This window comes from Podarcis erhardii, assembly GCF_964252035.2.
Source record: "Podarcis erhardii genome assembly, chromosome: 13".
Taxonomy (NCBI): Eukaryota; Metazoa; Chordata; class Lepidosauria; order Squamata; family Lacertidae; genus Podarcis; species Podarcis erhardii.
Window position 1 is genome coordinate 50281827 of NC_138502.1, and position 21246 is coordinate 50303072.

At 45.7% G+C, this 21246-nt stretch overlaps 1 protein-coding gene across 3 annotated transcripts in view; it reads right to left on the reverse strand.

The window, feature by feature from the left end:
- GRB10 (growth factor receptor bound protein 10) overlaps nt 1-21246 on the reverse strand; it is a 95333-nt gene that overhangs the window by 56509 nt on the left and 17578 nt on the right. For all 3 annotated transcript variants that reach the window (XM_081836312.1, XM_081836314.1, XM_081836313.1), the window contains one exon: nt 14014-14112. In XM_081836312.1, the coding sequence (XP_081692438.1) occupies nt 14014-14064 (51 nt within the window). In that variant the 5' untranslated portion in view covers nt 14065-14112. Of the gene's footprint in view, nt 1-14013; nt 14113-21246 lie in introns of those variants that run through there.

Genomic DNA, 21246 nt, shown 5'->3' on the forward strand with positions numbered 1-21246 from the left:
CGAACTGCTTGATGCAGTTTAGGGAATAGAGAAACAGCTGCATTTCTAACTAATACCGAGTGATAGAGATGGTACTGAAAAAGAGGAGATATTAATTTTAATTAAAATGTTGTAATAGAAAAAAAATGAAATGTCAACTGCATGAGAGATGTATATTAATTAGCTTGAGAATAAACTCAAAACTGAACATGAAATTCACCCTTCAGTATATGCCCTCGAAATTACACAAAGCTATTGTTTCCCTTCATCAACAAGCTTTCAAAGGGTTTTCTTAAAAAGATGGAATCTGCCATTAGACCGTTTTATAGTAAAATTCACCTACAGTTGTCCTATATGACTTGTGGACTAAAAAACCCAAACACAGTCTACAAAAACATCAACAACACAATTTTTGCTACCTGCCTCAAACCCACCCTTTAGGTCTCCAAAACCTCCAGCCATCAAAGCCTCTCCTCTGCTTCTCAATTCTCCCAACCTTTGTGTCTGTTCTTAAAGCGTTTTGTTCATGCTTCACTTCAGCCTGAACCCAGGGTTAAGATCAGAACTCGTGCAACTTTTCCCAAAAACCTTGCAAGGAAAGGCAGTACCAATCAGTAGCCAAAGCTTGTAGGGAGAGCATCAGGAAACCAACTGAAGGTCAGAATGAGCTTAGGCTTAGAAGAGATGTTAAAAATAACAAAAAGGTATTTTGAAACTTTGTTCAGAGCAGGAGGAAGAACCGGGAAATGGTAGCTCCACTGCATTAAGAGGATGACTTACACCTGGCTTGACACAACCATACATGTGAGAAAGCCTAGGCGATTTACTAAACCACAAGCTAAACATGTTAGCAGGCGATGCAGCAGCTGAAAAGGCAAAAACTATGGTAAGCTGCATCAAGTGAAGTCCAGTGGTCCAGATCATATCACTCTGTATTTCTTCAGACAGAGCTCACTTGGAATACTGTGTCCAGCTCTGAGCACCACAGTTTAGGAAGGATACTGACCAACTAGAATGTGTCCAGAGGAAAAGCAACAAAGATGGTCACCAAGCCTTATGAAGAAAGGCTGAAGGCTTCAGTTATGTTTAGTCTGGGGGAAAACACAATTACGTGGTGAGATTGTGTTGTCAATATTTTGTTGGGAGTTGCCCTGAGTGGCAGGGCTAACCCTGTCAGATGGGCGGCACATAAATAATAAAATTATTATACTTAATATGATAGCAGTACTGTACTCAAATACCTGAAGCGCTGTCACATTGATGGAGTGGTTGTTTACGCTGCTCCAGAGGACAGGACCCTAACCAACAGGTTCAACTTACAAGAAAAGGGGTTTAAACTAAACATTAAAAGGTAAAGGACCCCTGACAGTTAAGTCCAGTTGCAGATGACTCTGGAGTTGTGGCACTCATCTCACTTTACAGGCCGAGGGAGCCGGTGTTTGTCCGCAGACAGTTTTTCCGGGTCATGTGGCCAGCATGACTAAGCCGCTTCTGGCGCAATGGAACACCGAAACCAGAGCAGTGCACGGAACTGCCGTTTACCTTCCCGCCAGAAGGTACTTGCACTTTGACGTGCTTTCAAACTGCTAGGTGGGCAGGAGCAGGGACCGAGGAACGGGAGCTCACCCTGTCGTGGGGATTCAAAGTGCCGACCTTCCGATCGGCAAGCCCATGGCTTAGTGGGTGTGATGGCCTAGGATTCCGATTCAGAGGCTGAACCGGAGGAATCCCAGCCTGCACAGGAGTCCCCGCCTCCAGGGCCGGCTGAGCTGGGGCAGGGCCTTGATTCTGAAGCGCCTGCACCTGTGCCGGATCCTCAGGAGCAGGCACCAGGTGAATCCACTCTGGCTCCAGAGGTGGTTGAGGACTCAGTGCCTGCAGGTGAGTCTCCCCCTGGGCCCAGTAACCCTTCAGCCTCTCCTGAACTGCAGAGGCTCAGGGCAGAGAGGCGAAGGGAACTGGTTTCTCCCAGGAGGAGTGCTCGCCTTAAGGCCAAGAGAGGCGGGTCTCCTGGGGGCCGGGACCGCCCCTGGCCTCAGAACAGATAAAGGCTAGTCGGCCCGGTCCCAGGTTGTGGGAGCAACGTCGTTGTTGAGTACCTGTTCCTGCCCGGACCCAGACCTGACTCTCCAGTGCTCCTGTCCCCACCCGGCTTCCTGCTTTGGACCTCGCCCCGCTCCTTGTGGACCGTTTCCAGGCTAGTGACCCAGGACCGGACTTTGACTACGCCAACGGTAACCTTTCCCCCGGGACCAGCACAGTGGTTTAGACCACAGTGCCACCCGTGTCCCTAAACTAGACATTAGGAAGAGGTTATTGACCCTGCAAACATCTAGACAGTGAAACAGTGTTCTTGGGGAGGTGGGCTGTCTTTCCTGAGGAACTTTAAAGCAACAATTGGAAGGTCACTTATGAAGAATGCTGTAGCAATGTCTCTCCTGTATTGCAAGGGGACTGGGATAGATGCAGCCTCCAGCTCTTATGATTCTACAACAACACTGCCTGATCGCTAAACCATGGTTATAGAGAGGAAGAGGCTTGTAGACCTACATCTTCCCTTCAGCTTTTGGGTGCAAATTCTTTGCACACATGGTTTCATTTTTCAGTTGACCGTGAGACTATGCATTACTTCTACACCAGTGCCTGCAAACCCTTGTTTGCTCCAAACTGCAATGTCTGCAGCTTCTGTGGACTGGCAAAAGCCATGCTGGCTAGGAAAAAAGACTAGTGCAGAAGCAAAAGACTACCAGGCCCCATAATTAGGCAAAAAGAAGGGGAGAATGTGAGAAAGGGAGGGAGAGAAGGAAAGTACAGGCAAATCTCCACAGCCCTCCCAGCAGTCTTTATGACTTGCACTGCCACAAAGTGGTAATCTTCAGGAAAGGGGTATTTTTCAAATTCAAAGAAAAAGCTCCTTGAAGGAGAGCAAATAAATATGGATAGAAGATCTAAGCAGACATTGCACACACTGAATAAGTACTTTTACAGTAATTTTCTGTTGTCTTCTGAATCCAAAACTAATCAAAGCTATCCATCTAAAATAAGAACCAAATTAAATGCAAGCTACATATATAGAGGGGAAAGACTGAGAGAACAGACACCAACAAGGAACAGCAGTTATCATGAACTGGCACTATTCTCCTCTTGGCAGGCGACCCCTTCACACTGCCAGTTGCCTCCAAAATTCGCAGGGAGTACTTCATTTTCTACTCCTCTGCAACAGCTCATTTTGTTCTTTTGCTCCCTCCCCCCCTCAATTTGGGCTATTGACACACTTGAAACAAAAGGAAATTACTGCAATGCTCTGGAAAGAAATACATTCCAGCACTTCTGCAGAAGCAACTACAATGGCTCTTTTAATACTTCAGGAAACTGCTGCATTAACTTTCCTCCAATTTCACGAGGCTCCCACAATTACCAGTGTGGTTTTGGGGAGAGACGTTTCCTTGTGTGCTGTTACTAACGTGCCCCTGCGCACACGAAACGAGGGAAAGCTAATCGATTTCAACCCTCCCCAACGTTCCTGACAAAGGCTAGTTAAAGCATTTGTTATGCCATTTGACGTTATCTATAGATGGAGCAATGCTGCACTGTGGCAGCTATCAAATTCAACGCCTCAAGAAGAAAAATGAAGAAAATTGTGAGAGATCACTACCACTTATATATTTACTTAATAAATATATATCACCAATAACAATATCAAATGAGGGATGTATCAAGTACGTTAAGTAAGCTTGCAGTACCCAAATGACCCTCCATGAAAATATTCCCAGGGTAAACCATTTGGGAAAGTGAGGCCCTCGTGACAGGAACAGGGTCAGCTTGTTCTCTGCCCGTTCGAATTTCAGTAGGCCAGCAATTTACAAATACTTCCAAGTGATCTGAAACAAAAGCTGGAGACTGCTGGGACTGCTGTTACAGTGGTAAAAAGGTAAAGGGACCCCTGACCATTAGGTCCAGTCGCAGATGACTCTGGGGTTGCGGCGCTCATCTTGCTTTATTGGCCGAGGGAGCCGGCGTACAGCTTCCGGGTGATGTGGCCAGCAAGACTAAGCCGCTTCTGGCGAACCAGAGCAGCGCATGGAAACGCCGTTTACCTTCCTGCCGGAGCGGTACCTATTTATCTACTTTCACTTTGACGTGCTTTCGAACTGCTGGGTTGGCAGGAGCAGGGACCGAGCAACGGGAGCTCACCCCGTCGCGGGGATTCGAACCGCTGACCGGCAAGTCCTAGGTTCTGTGGTTTAACCCACAGCGCCACCCACGTCCCTTGTTACAGTGGTACTTCGGGTTAAAAACTTAATTTGTTCTGGAGGTCTGTTCTTAACCTGAAACTGTTCTTATCCTGAGGTACCACTTTAGCTAATGGGGCCTCCCGCTGCCAATGCCGTGTGATTTCTGTTCTCATCCTGAAGCAAAGTTCTTAACCCGAGGTACTATTTCTGGGTTAGTGGAGTCTGTAACCCGAAGCGTCTGTAACCTGAAGTGTCTGTAACCCGAGGTACCACTGGACTGGACTGGACTGCACAAAACTTGAGGAACAGAAGCAGATATCCATGGGACAAACACTGAGTATGACGGTTTACATATAAAAGTTGATGCATTTGTCGTTGGTGCAATACCCAGCTCTATTTCTCAGTAGCATCTGAATCAGGAGAGGCCGTGCAAGCCCTGGACTGCTGCCTGGACTCAGCGGTAGGATGGACAAGTGCCACTAAACGGACTCTGAATAATGGCACGACACAGGCATCGTGGGCGGGCGGTTCTTGAGTCAGGATAATTGGTCAACTGCCTGTTTTGGATGGAGCTATACTCCCTGTGCAGTCTGGGGGTGCCCTTGGATCCATGACGCCTGCTAGAGGCCCAGGCGACCTCCTTGGCTCCGAGAGCCTTTTACCAGCTTCAGTTGGCAAGGCAGTGATGGCCGTTTCTGGATCACGATAGCCTGAGCACTGTCACCCATGTACGGGCAACCTCCAGGCTAGTTATTGCAATGTGCTCTATGTGGGGCTGCCGCTGGTGCAAAATGCGGTGGTTCAACTGCTCACTGGGGTGGAATTCCACCACCATATCATGTCATTGAGGGGCAAATGCACTGCTTGGCAGTTAACTACCAAGCAAAGTTCAAGGTGTTTATATCTGTGCAGCTTGGGACCAGGATACCTATAAGTGTCAAACATAAAGCTCCTTCCCTTTATATATCAGAAAGGTGCCTTCTCCATTTTCTTTTCAGCACCCGATAAACAAATTCTTCTTTCAACAAGCTCCAATTCCCGGTTGGTATCTGTACAGTGGTGCCCCGCAAGACGAATGCCTCGCAAGACGAAAAACCCGCTAGACGAAAGGGTTTTCCGTTTTGGAGGTGCTTTGCAAGACGAATTTCCCTATGGGCTTGCTTCGCAAGATGAAAACGTCTTGCGAGTTATTCCGACTTTCCCCCCTTTTTCTAAGTCGCTAAGCCACTAATAGCCGCTATGCCGCTTAGCCGCTAATAGCCGCTAATAGCGCTAATCCGCTAAGCCGCTAATAGGGTTGCTTCGCAAGATGAAAAAACCGCTAGACAAAGAGACTCGCGGAACGGATTATTTCCGTCTTGCGAGGCACCCCTGTACTGGATTTGAATTGATTTTATAAATTTGCTGCTGTTGTTTTAAAAGCATATATGCATATAATTGGTTGTGTTTTAATTAAACATGTATTACATATATTATGAATAATAACAATTTTAATAATAATATTAACATACAAGCACACACATTTCTGTGCCCAAACCGTGTGGTAGTTTAGTACCAAGCACAAAGCCAAATTGTCACTTTAGGTGTGCACACTGATCTGTAAGATTTCTGCCTTAAAGGGACACAAAGAGAAGCCTAGCTGACAATGCAGCTCAGCTCCAAAGAAGCTAAGGCCAGGCAGCCTCCCTGACTCGCCCCACAGTAACTCGAGATTCATGGGCCGTACAAACTCAACGAATAAAAACAGATAGAAAACCAATAGGACTGTGGCTGCCATCCATCATATTGACTACATAAGTCATCTGTAATTGACTTTTGTGTCCATAGTCATCTTTGCAAGGAAAGAGGTTGACAGAGAAAACCCAAAAAACCATGGTTGGAGTCCGCGACCAGGAGGAGGAGGAGGAATACCAGGAAGAATGGATGAAATTCGAATACTATTTAGTTAAATATGCTAAGATAGTTTAATTGGAAAAGCTTGCAAATTCCAGATAGGCTTAGGACTTAATTATGTGCTTTTAGAGAATAATATGTTTAAAGTCAAAATGAAAACAAAGTAAGAGGTTAAGTGATTAAGTTAATTTTATGAGAAAATAGGTTTTGGAAAACTGTTACAATGGTATACACTGAAATGCAGCCAGGGGGATTTGAGGAAGTCAATTAACAATGTTACTAAGATTGGATCAAGTACAGTTAAGATGTTTGTTTGTTTGTTTGTTTGTTTGTTTGTTTGTTTGTTTGTTTAAAATTTTGGGAAACCAATAAAAAAAATGGGGGGGGGACAACATAGTTGGGCACCCATTTCCATGCTCCCTAGCAGCTCTGCCAGGTCGAGAAACCATCCATCAACACTGCTATCAGCTGAGTTGAACTCCGCTTGTTCTCCCCATGGAGAACTCAGCAGCACAGCTGACCCCAGGTTCTTGAGGGGGCCCTGGCCACAGCAGCACCTCCCCATATGGCATTCGGTATGGGGGCAAGTGGGTTTCAGGGAAACTGCCTCATGGGCCACACTGAGACTACACCACACCAAATTAGGACCATGGGGTGGAGGTTCTGGTTGCCACACCTCAAAAAGGATACTGGAGAGCCAAAAAAAGGTGAAAAACAGAACCACTAAAATGATTGAGGGCTGGAGGAAATCTCATATCAGGAAAGGTTCCCAACAGCAGGTCTTGCCTAGGGCTGTCACACATCCGGAATTTCCTAGATGTAGCCGGAATATGGCAGTCTGATACAGTGTCCGGGCAGAAATTGCTGAGATGTTCAGGTTGTATGACAACCCATGTCAGAAGTTTGTATTTTGGCGAGTTTCCTTAAAAATAGCTCAAAAACTTAATTTAATTTGACAGCGCCTATATGATATCGAGCGACAAAATAATTTGGAGACGATATGGAAATTTTGTCCATGGTATGATTATTTTCTGCCTAGTCATTTTGATACATTGGCACCCTATTTGCAAAATTTAACAATTCCAAAATACAGACACGCTTTCACTTACGCAAGATTAAATATACTGCCTTCAGCTGTACGTGAGGGTTGATTTCAAAAAAATTCAGCTGGAAAATGTTATGTCCATGTGGAGATGGCAGGATTGAATCAGGAGCTCATGTGCCCTCTTTATAAAGATTTAAGGCGTGAGGTTATTACCTCTCTACTACTGTCCATGCCGGGTTGCTCAACCAATGCCACTGTGTCCTTCTTCTAGCAGAACAAGATAATCAGGTGACTGCAAAGATTTTAGCAGGGACACTTAAAATAAGATTTATTATTTGAGGATTGATGTAAACCTCCAGAATGTATTTTGCATAGTTAAGTTTTTACCCCTATCTTCAGTACATTTTATTTTATTGCTATGGCTAATGCAAATAAAAGCTCAAAAACTTCATTTTTTTGAGATTTTGCAAAAAAAAAAGTTCAGCGACTCCCCCCCCCAAAAAAAAACCCCACACAAACCCCATTGTCACTTTTTGAAATATGGCAACTGGTATTCTGGGTTCATGTCTACACAGAGACTGCACTTGAATTAGAAGCTGAAGTCTCTCTCTTTCACTTTCGCCTCCCTCTTCCACAAAATTATGTGTTATTGACATCAAGGCGTATCTTCTAGCTCCCTGGTCTTCAGCTGATGGGCTGTGGCCTGATCCAAGGTGCGTCACAACAGCAGTACTGGGTCCGCAAACGCAGGCTTAGGTTAAAAGGGTGCCCTAGGTTTGGAAAGACTGAATATGTTTGTTCCAGCTTGCAGGAAACAAGAGATAATTTAATGCCTTTACTTCTGGTGCTTACGTGAGCGGAGGGGTGGGATGGAGAGCGAGGGAGGAGCAGAGGAACTGAACTCTGAACTTCCCCTCAAGCTTCTTTTAGTAACTTCATGATGAATCCCTATACTGGAATAAGAGTCACTGATTAAATCACTATGTTATAACGTTCATTTCCTCCTTAATTGAATAAAGAGTTCAAGTGACTGTGCTCGATTACTGCTGTGACTCCCAATTGCATAAGAATAGGAATGCACACGCCGTAAGTCATCCCTGTTTTCTGAGAAATTCTGGAACTCCAATCTGAACTTCCAGGAACACGAGCGAAGTGCTGCCAATTCTCACTGCTGCATTATTTTCTAAACCAAAGAGACAGAGTTTTGGAAAGACCTCCTGAACACGGCAAAGAGGAGAGGGTGGCGGTGGTTTTTGTTTTTCGTTTAATCCCCACAAGATTAGAGATAGTTTCCAAGGGAATGAGTTTGAACAGCAAATGGATTAAAGGAAAGTTCCTGGATCAGCAAGCACAGCTTTTATGAGGAGGTACATAAACGGCACACAGAACGTAGCAAGGAACTTAGAACCAGGATCAACCTCCTAAACACAACTTCTAGCTCCTAACTGGAGGGCCAAACTAAATGCAATACTTGTCATATAGTTTGCCCTTGCATAGCTGAGTTTTTGTGCTTTTTAAAAACGAATAAATAGCTAGTGTGCTTCTGAGCTAGATTAGGACTGCAGCAAAGCAGGCTTTAACCCCTTTGGGCTTAACCCCCCCCCCCCGCCATTCACAATGCTTTGTTCCTTTACATGTACCAAGCATGGGGGGTGGAGGAGAATCCGTCTCGGACAGTGGAGGCAGGAAAAGGTTAAAGAATCTCTTGTACCACACAAAGGTGCTCCTAACCCCGCAGGAGCATATTTCTCATTTTAGGCCAGGTTTGGCCCTAAATCCCTCACCTAAATGCAAGACAATCAAAACTTTTACAAGTTTTGTATGACAAACAAAAGGTGCAGAGGAGGAAAAAAGATCCACCAATCTCAGAAGGGAAATCTATGTTAGGGACAGTGTTGGTTTTTTTCTGGGAGTACTCAAGAATATGATTTTCCAGAAGAAAAGCACTGGTTAGGAACCAGAGCCCAAGTCCCACTGAGAGGAAGGAGGATCAAGAATGGTTGCTAATTTCCTAGGGCAAGCAAGATGCAGACCTCCTGAGAAGAACTGCAAGGAAAGAAATTAAACTTTCTCAAAAATCTCAAAGCCACACTTCCTCTGCTTGTCTCCTACATACGCTTCGGCCTGAACTCACAACTGCTACCCTTTTCATTGCTTTGCTAAAATTGCAACTGTGATCTACTTTACAGGGTGGTTGTTGTGAGGACAAACACACTTTGGAAATTTAAAATACTATTACAAAATGTAGGATAGCGCAGGGAATGATTCCAAGTCAGAACTTGCATGTGCAGGGTCTGATTGTGTACATTATTTTTTTGCTTCATTTTCAGGTTCCCCTCCACCCCGTGGCTTCAAACCTGCCCCCCCCAACCCTCTCCCTATTCAAAATCAGGGCAGGCAGGCTGGAGGAAAACAATTATAAAGATCGTACGTCCATCAGTATGGCATTTATCTCTCTCTTTTCTCCTCAAAAGAACTCAAGGTAGCACTCCTGGTTCTCATTTTCCCCGTGTTCTCCTCACAACAGGCCCGTGAGAGAGGTTAGCCTAAGGTAAGCATAGGCAACCTCGGCCCTCCAGATGTTATGAGACTACAATTCCCATCATCCCTGACCACTGGTCCTGTTAGCTATGGATGATGGGAGTTGTAGTCCCAAAACATCTGGAGGGCCGAGGTTGCCTATGCCTGGCCTAAGGGATGGTGAACAGGGCAAGGCCACACAGCGGCCAAATGGACATTTCAGATCCTGCTCTCCAGCTCCTCGTCGGCTTAGTATTCCACATTTTAGAAAAAAGGTGTAGAACTGCATTAAGTGGGGAGTGGGATATTAATATTTTCCCATGATTCTAAAAGTACCTGGGATCCCTTGTTAGAAGGCCTGTGTGGCACTTTTCAAGAGTAATGAATTGAGGCTGGAGTCCTGTAAACACTTCCCAGGGAGCATTCCTCATGCAAACCAGTGGGACTCACTCTGTGCAATGTGCAGCTATTGTGGCAGGAATCCACCACCAGTCCCTATAAGCAGTGCCTGTTATTAGTATAGCTTCTGCAGCCTTAAATGGTTAGGACAGCAGGTTTAATGTGACTTATTTACAAGTAAGTGCACACAGGACAGGATTTCTTGCAACGTTGGTCCTAACAAGAAAATAATCTGACTAAAGTGACATTTGTTTTAGTGGTTCGCCATAATAACTGCAGCAACTGTTCACTTTGTGATGTCTTTTATACCAAATGATTGCTAGAAAAGGGCTGAACATCTTCTCTCACCTCATTACTACCTCTGAGCAGGTATGACTGAGCCATTTATCCTCTAATGTGAGTGGGCAAAGAGACTCCAGCTACAAAAGCTGAGTCCAGCGACCATCTTGCCTGGGAGTCCTGAAACACCTGCTCCCTGCTGTAAAGGTATTTTTTCACCTGACCTGACCGGGGGGGGGGGCTGGGCTGACTCCAGCTACAACAGCCTCTTTTTGTTGCTGTTTTTAAATCTTATTATGAATTACAGTGGTGCCTCGCAAGACGAAATTAATCCGTTCCGCGAGTCTCTTCGTCTTGCGGTTTTTTCGTCTTGCGAACCATGGCTATTAGCGGCTTAGCGGCTATTAACGGCTTAGCGGCTTTAAGAAAAAGGAAACACTCGCAAGAACTCGCAAGACGTTTCGTCTTGCGAAGCAAGCCCATAGGGAAATTCGTCTTGCGGAACGACTCAAAAAACGGAAAACTCTTTCATCTAGCGAGTTTTTCGTCTTGCGAGGCATTCATCTTGTGGGGCACCACTGTATGTGGAAATTGTGTGATTTGGTCATGCACTTTTTTGATGTGCTTTATTTATTGTTTACAACTACTTTTCTTATGTTTGCAATTATGTAAATCATCTCATATTGCAAGCCGCCTTGCGCATGCTTTGAACTATGGAAAGGTGGCATTCAAATCACATGATGATGACAATGATTACTTTTACTGTGTAGATTCTAGAGAACCTTCCTCACTTGCAACCTTTCTTTATCATACTGTAGGACTGCTGCAGCAACACTTCTGAACAGAGAACATCTTGCCTGATTATTAGCAATGGTGCCCAAGTTGTACTCACCGTTATGCAAATGAGCACACAGACTCTTGCTTTGCACACTGTTCCTGGCATATTGCGAATGTGATGATGTTTCTGACATCACATAAGAGGGATACAGTAGAACCCCACCAGTAAAACCATTTTCTCCATGCTGCTCATGTGGGACAAGGTCAGAATTAAAGAAATAGGAGTGGACATGGAAGATGAACAGAATCCATTCCAGAAGTCTGTTCAACTTCTAAAACGTTCGAAAACCAAATCACGGCTTCTGATTGGCTGCAGGAAGCTCGTCGGACGTTCAGGTTCCAAAAGAACGTCTGCAAACTGGAACAATCATTTCCGGGTTTGCAGCATTCAGGAACCAAAACGTCTGAGTTCCAGGGCATTCGGGATCCAAGGTACGACTGTATTGTGATCCTGAGAAAACAGAAGGTTCAACAAATTCAGAAGTGTTCAGAGGTCTGATTGTGTTTGTTTATGACTCTGCCATGGAACTTCACTTGCAGAGTGTGGCATGATTTACAGGGGGGTTGGGAGCACTCTTCCATTGTCTCCCAAGGCAGACGGATGCCAACCAACCAACCAACCTTGTCCAGATTACTGGTAAGAAAGACTTCTCTTTCCAGGCGGAAGTATGTTCAAGAAAACAGCATTTATATGTTCCAGTTGTAGCCTGGGGATTAATTAGCATGTGCAACACAGAACTCAAAAGCACTTTTTGATGGGCAGATGTGATGGACAGATCCTTCTTGTCTTTGGTAAACACACGTAGCCTTGCATGGTTAGTGTTTTAGTACCTAAGATACCACATATAGGGCAACTCAGATCTCTCAGCATCTGAGTAACATTCATCTCACCCCTGAAAGGTGACACGAGTGCTGTAAATTGAAGGATGCCTAATACTTGTCCCAAGTCTAAAGGAAGTTGCTATAACTACTGATCAGCTGACTAGTGGTTAGAGCAATCTTGTCTGAAGATGCGCTTTCAGTGCCAATCAGCTGGCAGGCACCGGGAGCGCACCTTCCATTTTGTTTACAAGGTTACAAAATGAACTCCTCAAAGTCCATTTTGAGGAAATGGTTTGAGTTTTATCCATCCTTCAAAACAGAAAGCAGGACTAAGGAGTTCCTGACCCCTGCTTACCAGCACTGATGGGAAGCCCTGCTTGTACAGAAACAACTGGCAACTTTTAAGCCCCTGCTTGTTCCTTTGCAGCCATGTCCCTGGCTACCACAAACTGCAAATCACATATTATTACATCAGGTGTGGTTGGCAGTCAGCCGCCTCATAGGCTGGGCCTAAACAGGCCTGCACGTTCCTCATCACTGCTTTACAGGCTATGTTTCAGTTGCTTTCATGGTTAGCAAGAGCACCAGCAGAAGCATAACATTTGTATCTGGTTGAGATTACCATCATTTCTCCATAACCTTTTTTCAATTCCCTCCCCAGCATGGTCTTGCGCCAGCCTCCTCATGGCTTCCGTGAAGATTGAGGTAGCCTCTCCTACATGGTAGTCCTTCGTTGGTTTTGATACAACTAGCAGGAGCCACCAACCCATATTGCTGTTGCAGGAACACCCCTTTTAGTAGCACTGCTCTTTGCCTTTGATCTGGGTGTGCCAAAATTGGTTCACTATTTACAGAGCTGTGATTATTTCCCCTGAAAATAGCCTAAACCGTAATATGTCATAATAAAGCACCTTGAGAAGGACCTTCAAAGTAAATTTTGAGGGCTTCAGTCACCCTCGCTTTCTGAGTCATCCTATGGACAACTGATTTGGAATAGCTGCTTGCTTTTAAAACACCAAGACCAACCACTCATTTTCCAAAGCAGTCTTTGAATACTTACTGGCCTAGTAGTACAGGTTAGCCATCATGGCACAAAAAGCAGCTAAAGTTAGCACAAAGCCAGGCCCAGTCCTCCTGCCATGCATGGTGGCCCACCTGGGAAACCAAAGATTCTTCTGCTGCCTAGCAGACCCACAATGCACAGCTCAACGGGTCACAACTTGTGCAGGTCTGAAACGTGCTACACTTTCCCCAGTAAAAATATTAGTTGACAAATAGTAAATCCACAGCCTTCCAGAGGCCTTGTGTAACCTTACCAGAACCCGGTAAGCAAGATGGAGGGCTTAAAAACTTTCAGTGTGAAGAAAACTCGGCACCAGAAAGAGCCCTCCGCCATGCCCCTCTTGAGACCTTGGACAGCCCCTTCTGATTGTCCCATTCCCCGGCTCTCCATCTGTTTATTTATTCGCCCACCACCCATGCCAAGCTGCAATCACGTAAATAAATCCTACATAAGTTGTGGATCTACCATAGTGCGAAACTATGGTTTCCCAATCTGTACATGAGTCAGTGCATGCCTCGGGTTCCAATGCTACCTCCTCTCCTCCTCCTCTGAATGCCTGGAGGATGAGTTTGGAGGATCTCGCTCCCCATTTTAAACAAATTGCAGTTTCGTGTCAAGGTCCAAACGCAGAGAAGTATGGTTTGTTTAAGCTCTAGTTTGGCAGCTGGTTTTGGATCCTGGTTTGCAGTCTGTTAAAAATTGGGAGGGAAATCTTCCGATCTCCTCTGGCATGCAGATGAGGCTGAGAGTAAGAGCACATGAGCCCAAGGCTCACAATGAATCGCTGAGATAGCAGGAAAGCCTGGATTCCCTTTAAATCTGATCCAGGCCACTGACGTAATTAAGGCTAACTAGTGAGCTACTCAGCTCAGGAAACAGACTTTACTCCACCACTACAGCTGGATTCCATGCATTTAAAATATATTTAAGTTATAACTTACTATTCGGTAAGGATGGTGCAAAAAGGAGTCTGGGCAGCCAGCTAAAGCCATTTGTGCCTTCAGAATATCTTCAAAATTAGATCTACTGCTTTGCGGCACCTGCAGTGTAAAAACAAGATGGTGAGAAAACTGTGCTGGAGGTGTTGACAAATTGTTAATATGGCAAACAACTTGGAGATGGAGGGACAGAGAGGGGAAGAGAAAAGCCTGTGCCCTTCTGCCAATCACAGTATGGAAATAATATTGGGAGCCTAGCAGTCAGGTTCATGCCATTCAATGTTATTTTATTGCATAACAGAAGGACTGGAATAAAGCTCATAACAGCTGCTAGCCCACATAAAATTTTACTAGCATACCTGACTTGCCCAAACACCCACATACTTCTGTAAGTCACGCAGAGCACAACAAATTCTGCATACAAAAGAACACCCCCCAAACTACAACAAGGTTTCCCTGCCTAATCACTTGGAGAGTCTTCTGACTTGCCACAAGAGATCTGACAAACGGCTACTTATAAACCTACAAAACATTCGAAAGGTAGAAATCTATTTTATTTTTAAATTACTGAGTCCTACCACTGTAGGTAGAGGTGGTCTTTGCCTACAAATCCCTATGATCTGCAGTGTGCAATGGTGTAATCCGCTTAGAAGCAATAGGCAGCAAAGCTTCTGCACTGATATCGTTCACAGTAAACGCAGGCTTATGTGCGGTATACTGCACATCACCTAGTCTGATGGCTGCCTGGATTCAATAACTAAACACACAGCTACTCTGTTTAGCTGACAATCACCTCGAAAGAGCTCCATTTATGAGTACACTTCTTGGTCAACTGCTTTTCACAATTCTGCTAGGAAGGAAACTTCTATAAAGTCAGGCAGAAAAAGGCTTATGAATGCAATTATTCCTACATGTCTTATAATAATAAGCAGATTTTGCCTGCAATCCTACACATCCTAACCTTGGCATAAAAAGGAGGTAAAGGTAAAGGACCCCTGACAGTTAAGTCCAGTCGCGAATGACTCTGGGGTTGCAGTAAAGCTCATCTTGCTTTACTGGCTGAGGGAGCCGGTGTACAGCTTCCGGGTCATGTGGATAGCATGACTAAGCCACTTCTGGCGAAACCAGAGCAGCGCACGGAAACGCTGTTTGCTTTCTCGCCGGAGCGGTACCTATTTATCTCCTTGCACTTTTTGGCATGCTTTTGAACTGCTAGGTTGGCAGGAGCTGGGACCGAGCAACAGGAGCTCACCCCGTTGTGGGGATTTGAACAGCCAACCTTTTGATCGGCAAGCCCAGAGGCTCAGTGGTTTAGATCACAGCGCCACCCGCGTCCTAACCTTGGCATAAGCTCCACTAAATGCAGTGGGGACAGAAGCAAGCATGCATAGGGTTGATTGCCTAGTAAAAAAAGGAGGGGACAGGCCCCTTCCCACCCTTAAAAATATCAGTGAGCAACTACACATTAAAGTGGTACCTTGGGTTAAGTACTTAATTCGTTCCGGAGGTCTGTACTTATCCTGAAACTGTTCTTAACCTGAAGCACCACTTTAGCTAATGGGGCCTCCTGCTGCGCCACCGGAGCACGATTTCTGTTCTCATCCTGAAGCAAAGTTCTTAACCTGAAGCATATTTCTGGGTTAGCAGAGTCTGTAACCTGAAGCGTATGTAACCCGAGGTACCACTGTACATGCAATGAGGACTACTTCTGAAAGTATCCCCGTTCATGCAATGGTAAGAGTGCCAAAACATTCGAGGAAGAGATGAAATTCCATCTTCAGTGCCAGCTCCACTGCATCACATATGTGTATTCTCAGTAAAACAATAAGAATATGTGAATAACGCCCTTTCATAGGCCACCTGAATGTACAGTTTCAGAAGAAAATGTTCCAGAAGGCAGCATGTGCCTCTGAAATACTGTACTTGCAACCCATTCTTCTGGTTAAGCTGACACAGTTAAAAAGGGGAGCCAATGCCTTCATCTCAAGGTCTAGACAAGAGGCCTGTAGCCTCTGACAACAAATAACTGAGAGAACTACCATTTTCAGGGGATCTCTCCTCCAGCACAGCCTGTTCCTAAGCACCCATCTCCTCACAAACTCAAGCAAGGAACAGTCAAAGGAGACAAGAGCCATAACTCAGTGGCACAGCACAGGATTTGCATTCAGAATGTGCCAGCAGAATTCTTTCACATCTCCAGTCAAGGGATCTTAGGCAACGGGGCTGCAGAAAATAGCCATGGCTTCAAGGCCTGCAGCTCAGTGGTCGGCTATCTGCTTTCTGCGTGCAGAAGGGCAAAGGCTAAAGCCCCAGGCAGGACTGGCAGGAGGGGCCTGACTGAAACCCCGGAGAACCTCTGCCAGTCAGTGTCGACCAGGCATAGGCAAACTCGGCCCTCCAGATGTGTTTGAGACTACAATTCCCATCATCCCTGACCACTGGCCCTGCTAGCTAGGCATCATGGGAGTTGTAGTCCCAAAACATCTGGAGGGCCAAGTTTGCCTGTGCCTGCATTAAGCCCACAAGTTACACTCACTTTCCATACACGACCTTATGCAGGCAACTGAAAAATAAATAAATAAATACATTTGAAAAACATGGGAGAGATCAAAATAAGTGGTAGTAAAATGTCAGGAAGAGGCAGGAGAGCACATGACTTAAAGTGCATCATGCCAGGCCTTTCTACCATGCATGCACAGGACAGACTGCTGCCGCCAATTCTTTTCTTCTTCCAAGGTGAGCTGTGCAGGATCACAGTTGGACAGGGTCCTCTGGTGCAAAAGTGCTCAGAACAACTGGTCCCTTCGGCTAGGATCTGGCAGGAGGAATCCTTGGGAAGCAGCTGTGCCATGTGACAACCATCTACTCTCCAAACTTCTATTTGAAGACACAACTGAACTGGGGCCTGCAAGGTTCAGGGTTGCTTGACCCAAGGTAGTGCCATCAGCAAGACCCTCCCTGATCCATCAGTGCCACTTGGTTCCAAGTCAGATCTAAGGACAGGAGCTGGAGGTCACTGACATCGTCAGTCAGAGACCACTTTCTCTGGCAGAGGCTACAGATCTGGTGGATGAACGCTTCAGCTTCCAGAGGGGAATATGCCTGGGGAAATGAACATTAACGCCTCATACAGCATTCTAAAATTACAGAAATCAGGCAACGATTAACCCAAGTTCAAACAGAACCTAGTCTATTCCTTCAGTAACCCATTTCATTGTTCTATCACACGCTTCCTGGTCCAAGTCCACCATTCGGTCACAAGGCGAGGCCTTGGCTCTATCCGCCGGTTTGCAATGACCACGGGAAAGTCAAGACGCGTCCGCCCATGCTCCCTTTCTGCCCAACCTCTTGCAGCTCCGGCCTCTTCCATTTCTTGAAAAGAAATGGAAATGACTAACCTATGAGATCATACTGAGCTCCTCCAAGGAAAAGCCGGGAGATAGACATAATAAAGAAATAAAAATGCACACTAAAAGATAATGCTAGTACATTCCAATAGAACACGATGCTATGCCAACACTGTGCAATTGCAAAGAGCTTGTTGTCATAGGGCAACCTTCTCAGAAGAAGTGTCAGGAAATTAGCAAGACAGGAAGCCGCCTCACAGAGTCAGGCCATTGGTCCACCCAGCTCAGTACTGTCTGCTAAGGCAGGTAGTGGTTCTCCAGGGTTTCAGGCATGCGTCTCTCCCAGGCCTGCCTGGAAAGGCCACCTGGGATTGAACCTGCAACTTTCCGCACCCTAGCTATGGTGGCCCTTGCCCATATTTAAGGTTCCCAATGCCAGCTGTGGCTGCTTTCATACAGATCGCTTTATTTAGTTTCATCTCCAAATCTGGCCTTGGGTATTCCTAAAAATCTAAGCCAGGTACCTGCCTACCATCATTTCGCCTTGGATATGAGAAAATGAATATGACCGTTCATATGCACTATTCCTGTCTGCAACTTCTATCCTTCTCAAACAACACGGCAAGAGACTCGCGCCCCTAATTTGGCATCTGTGTTGTGTGGCCTTATTTAGTGCTGTTGCACTGAAGATAACACATCGTGTCCTTCAGCATTACTACACTTAAATTGTCTCAAAAAAGATAAAACACAATGGAAATTCTTGGAAATTCCCCAAAAGGTACTTTGCTTATCTTTCAAAAGAGAGAGAGAGAGAGAGAGATGAACTGGGCCTATTTACACTGCAGAATGAAAAGGTTCTGGGGATTAAAGTGAATTATCAGCAACTACAATTCCCAGAATGCTTTGAAGAAAGCCGTGACAGTTATGCCACTGTAAAAAAAAAACCAGGGATGTTTGTCCCGTGAATCTGCCTCCTGACCTTTCCTAGCCAAGTGTCCTGAATCGGACAGACACCAAAATAAACTGTGATCATTTCCATAGGAAAGATGACAGAATTCCAACCTCTATGCTGGAGTGAGGGTTCCCCCCCATACACAAGATAAGGGCTTTTCTGCATGAATGCATTAAGACTAAAAATATGGTTGTCCTTCAGACAAAAAAGCCAAGGGACGGTGGCTAGTCCTAGAGGCAGATTTACTAAAGGAGGCGTCATCCAGGTCTTGCTCTCCAGATCCTAGCATGAATCTGGCAAGGAGGAGAGCAGCGTGGGAGAGACACAATCAGTTTCCAAGTTGAAACTGCCTAATGTGCCTCCTTCAGGACCACTCAATAGGAGGTAAAGGTAAAGGGACCCCTGACCGTTAAGTTCAGTCACGGACAACTGTGGGGTTGCAGCGCTCATCTCGCTTTACTGGCCAAGGGAGCCGGCGTTTGTCCGAGGACAGCTTCCGGGTCATGTAGTCAGCATGACTAAGCCGCTTCTGGCGAACCAGAGCAGCGCATGGAAACGCCGTTTACCTTCCTGCCAGAGCGGTACCCATTTATCTACTTGCACTGGTGTGCTTTTGAACTGCTGGGTTGGCAGGAGCTGGGACAGAGGAACAGGAGCTCACCCCGTTGCGGGAATTTGAACCGCTGACCTTCTGATCAGCAAGCCCTAGGCTCAGTGGTTTAACCCACAGCGCCACCCGCGTCCCTGACACTCAAAAGGAGACACATGGCCAAAAAGACACCACTGTATTGCCGAAGGTGAGGGGATGTAGGGCATCTATGAGAACTGGGGAAAGGTTTTGGCGGGGGAGGCATAATAGTTGGGAAATAATGTGGGACCCGGTTGCAGCAACAGTTCTCAGTTACCACACTGACAGAATATTGCCAAGAAAGAGCTCATATATCACTATTGAGTAATCCACAACGCAGGACTGTCGTCAAATTTTGTACCCCAAGATTGAAAGGTGACAATTCCATTAATCAGGGTTGTGCTTTTCCTTTTTTAAAAAAAAAAGGCACTGAGCTCTTCAAATGGAAATCATGACCAAGCAGCAGAATGAAAAATTAGTCAAGGCAGTTTCTAAGGGTGAATAAGTTTTGAAAACAATAAGCCGGCCATAAATCACCAATAGCTGCAGATTTTTTTTTTACAATTGAAGGCACTTAGCAAGTAGAAGCTGCTCCTTTAAATAGCACTCACAGTGGCCTATGTAAAGGCTCTGGATATCTAATTTGCACGTCATTCATGGTTCCTGCAGATTAAATATGATGCGCAATATGATGCAACAGAGAACCCACAATGAAATAATGAGTACACAATAAAGCAGAAAGGTTGTGGGCAAAACAGGCCCCAGAGTTTGCTCAAGGGACCTAAGCCTGGGGAGACCCACCATGGCTTATGTCAACAGCACAAGCCAAGGACCTCCGACTGTGACCAACATACATTTTCTGTAGCTTCAGTAACAAACCCATCAGGCAGGCGTATGATGAGTTGACATGAAAACAAGTGGCAGACCTTTCTTAGCACCATGGGAGTAGCACACATATGTAACCCTAAGCCTGTGCGTGCAACAGAACCATCCTGCCATTTTCTTCTTGAGCAGTAACTGTGCAAGGTGACATGCAAACACGCACAAAGCAACTGTAATTCTCAATGTCTGAAACTGACCTCTGTATAGTGATTATAACATAGTGATTACTATATAGTGATTATAAAGGCAGTTGCTAGAACTCTTGTTTAAGTTGCCCAATCCAGACTTTTAAATAGCCATTTGCCAACCATGTGTAGGAGTTGCCTCCAGGTAAATCTGCAGGGAAGATTCTGTAAACAGAGCGAGAGTTGGCTCCTTCTCTTCTCCTTTCATGCTGTTGACTTACATTGGTCTTCATGGGGAAGACTGACTTAATAGTTTCTGCAGACATATTGTCTGTAGACACCCATGAGTGTTTAGTTACAGGTCCCCACTTATTCTAATATTGAACCTGATCAATTTCCCACAGCATAGCCAACCACAGACAGGAACTCCCCAAGTATGCAAAAGTCTTAATTTCACAAACTAATAAAGAGAAAAAGGACAACCTAAGACAGCCTGACAATGACTTAGCGAGCTCACCTCCCCCAGGAGCCAAAAACAGAGCGCACTTCTTCCAGAGGAAATGTCGGGGGGGGGGGAGAATTGTTTAAGAGAAGCCTCCTGCACCTCAGCTGAATGAGCCCCCATATCACTCCAGCTCATGTGAGCAGGAGGTATGGGGAATTCCTCAAAGGAGCAGGCAGGCAGAAGGAGCCTGAGAAGGCGCCAGAACCTTCTCAGACTCCGTCTGCCTGCCTGCAGCTTTGCCATCTGTAGGCCTTTTGAGCTGGCATGACGTATCACCAGCTCAAATTGTCTGAAACTGGCATTGCCATCTGAACCCCAACACAGACAATTTCAACAGTTTCAGACAATTTACCAATATACTGGTGGCCTCAACCTGCCTTCCCTTCCTGCATTGTACCATTCAAATTTGGTGCCAGATGAATGTTGTTGTTGTTTAGTCGTTTAGTCGTGTCCGACTCTTCGTGACCCCATGGACCAGAGCACGCCAGGCACTCCTGTCTTCCACTGCCTCCTGCAGTTTGGTCAGACTCATGTTTGTAGCTTCGAGAACACTTTCCAACCATCTCGTCCTCTGTCGTCCCCTTCTCCTTGTGCCCTTCATCTTTCCCAACATCAGGGTCTTTTCCAGGGAGTCTTCTCTTCTCATCAGGTGGCCAAAGTATTGGAGCCTCAGCTTCACGATCTGACCTTCCAGTGAGCACTCAGCGCTGAGTTCCTTCAGAATGGATACGTTTGATCTTCTTGCAGTCCATGGGACTCTCAAGAGTCTCCTCCAGCACCATAATTCAAAAGCATCA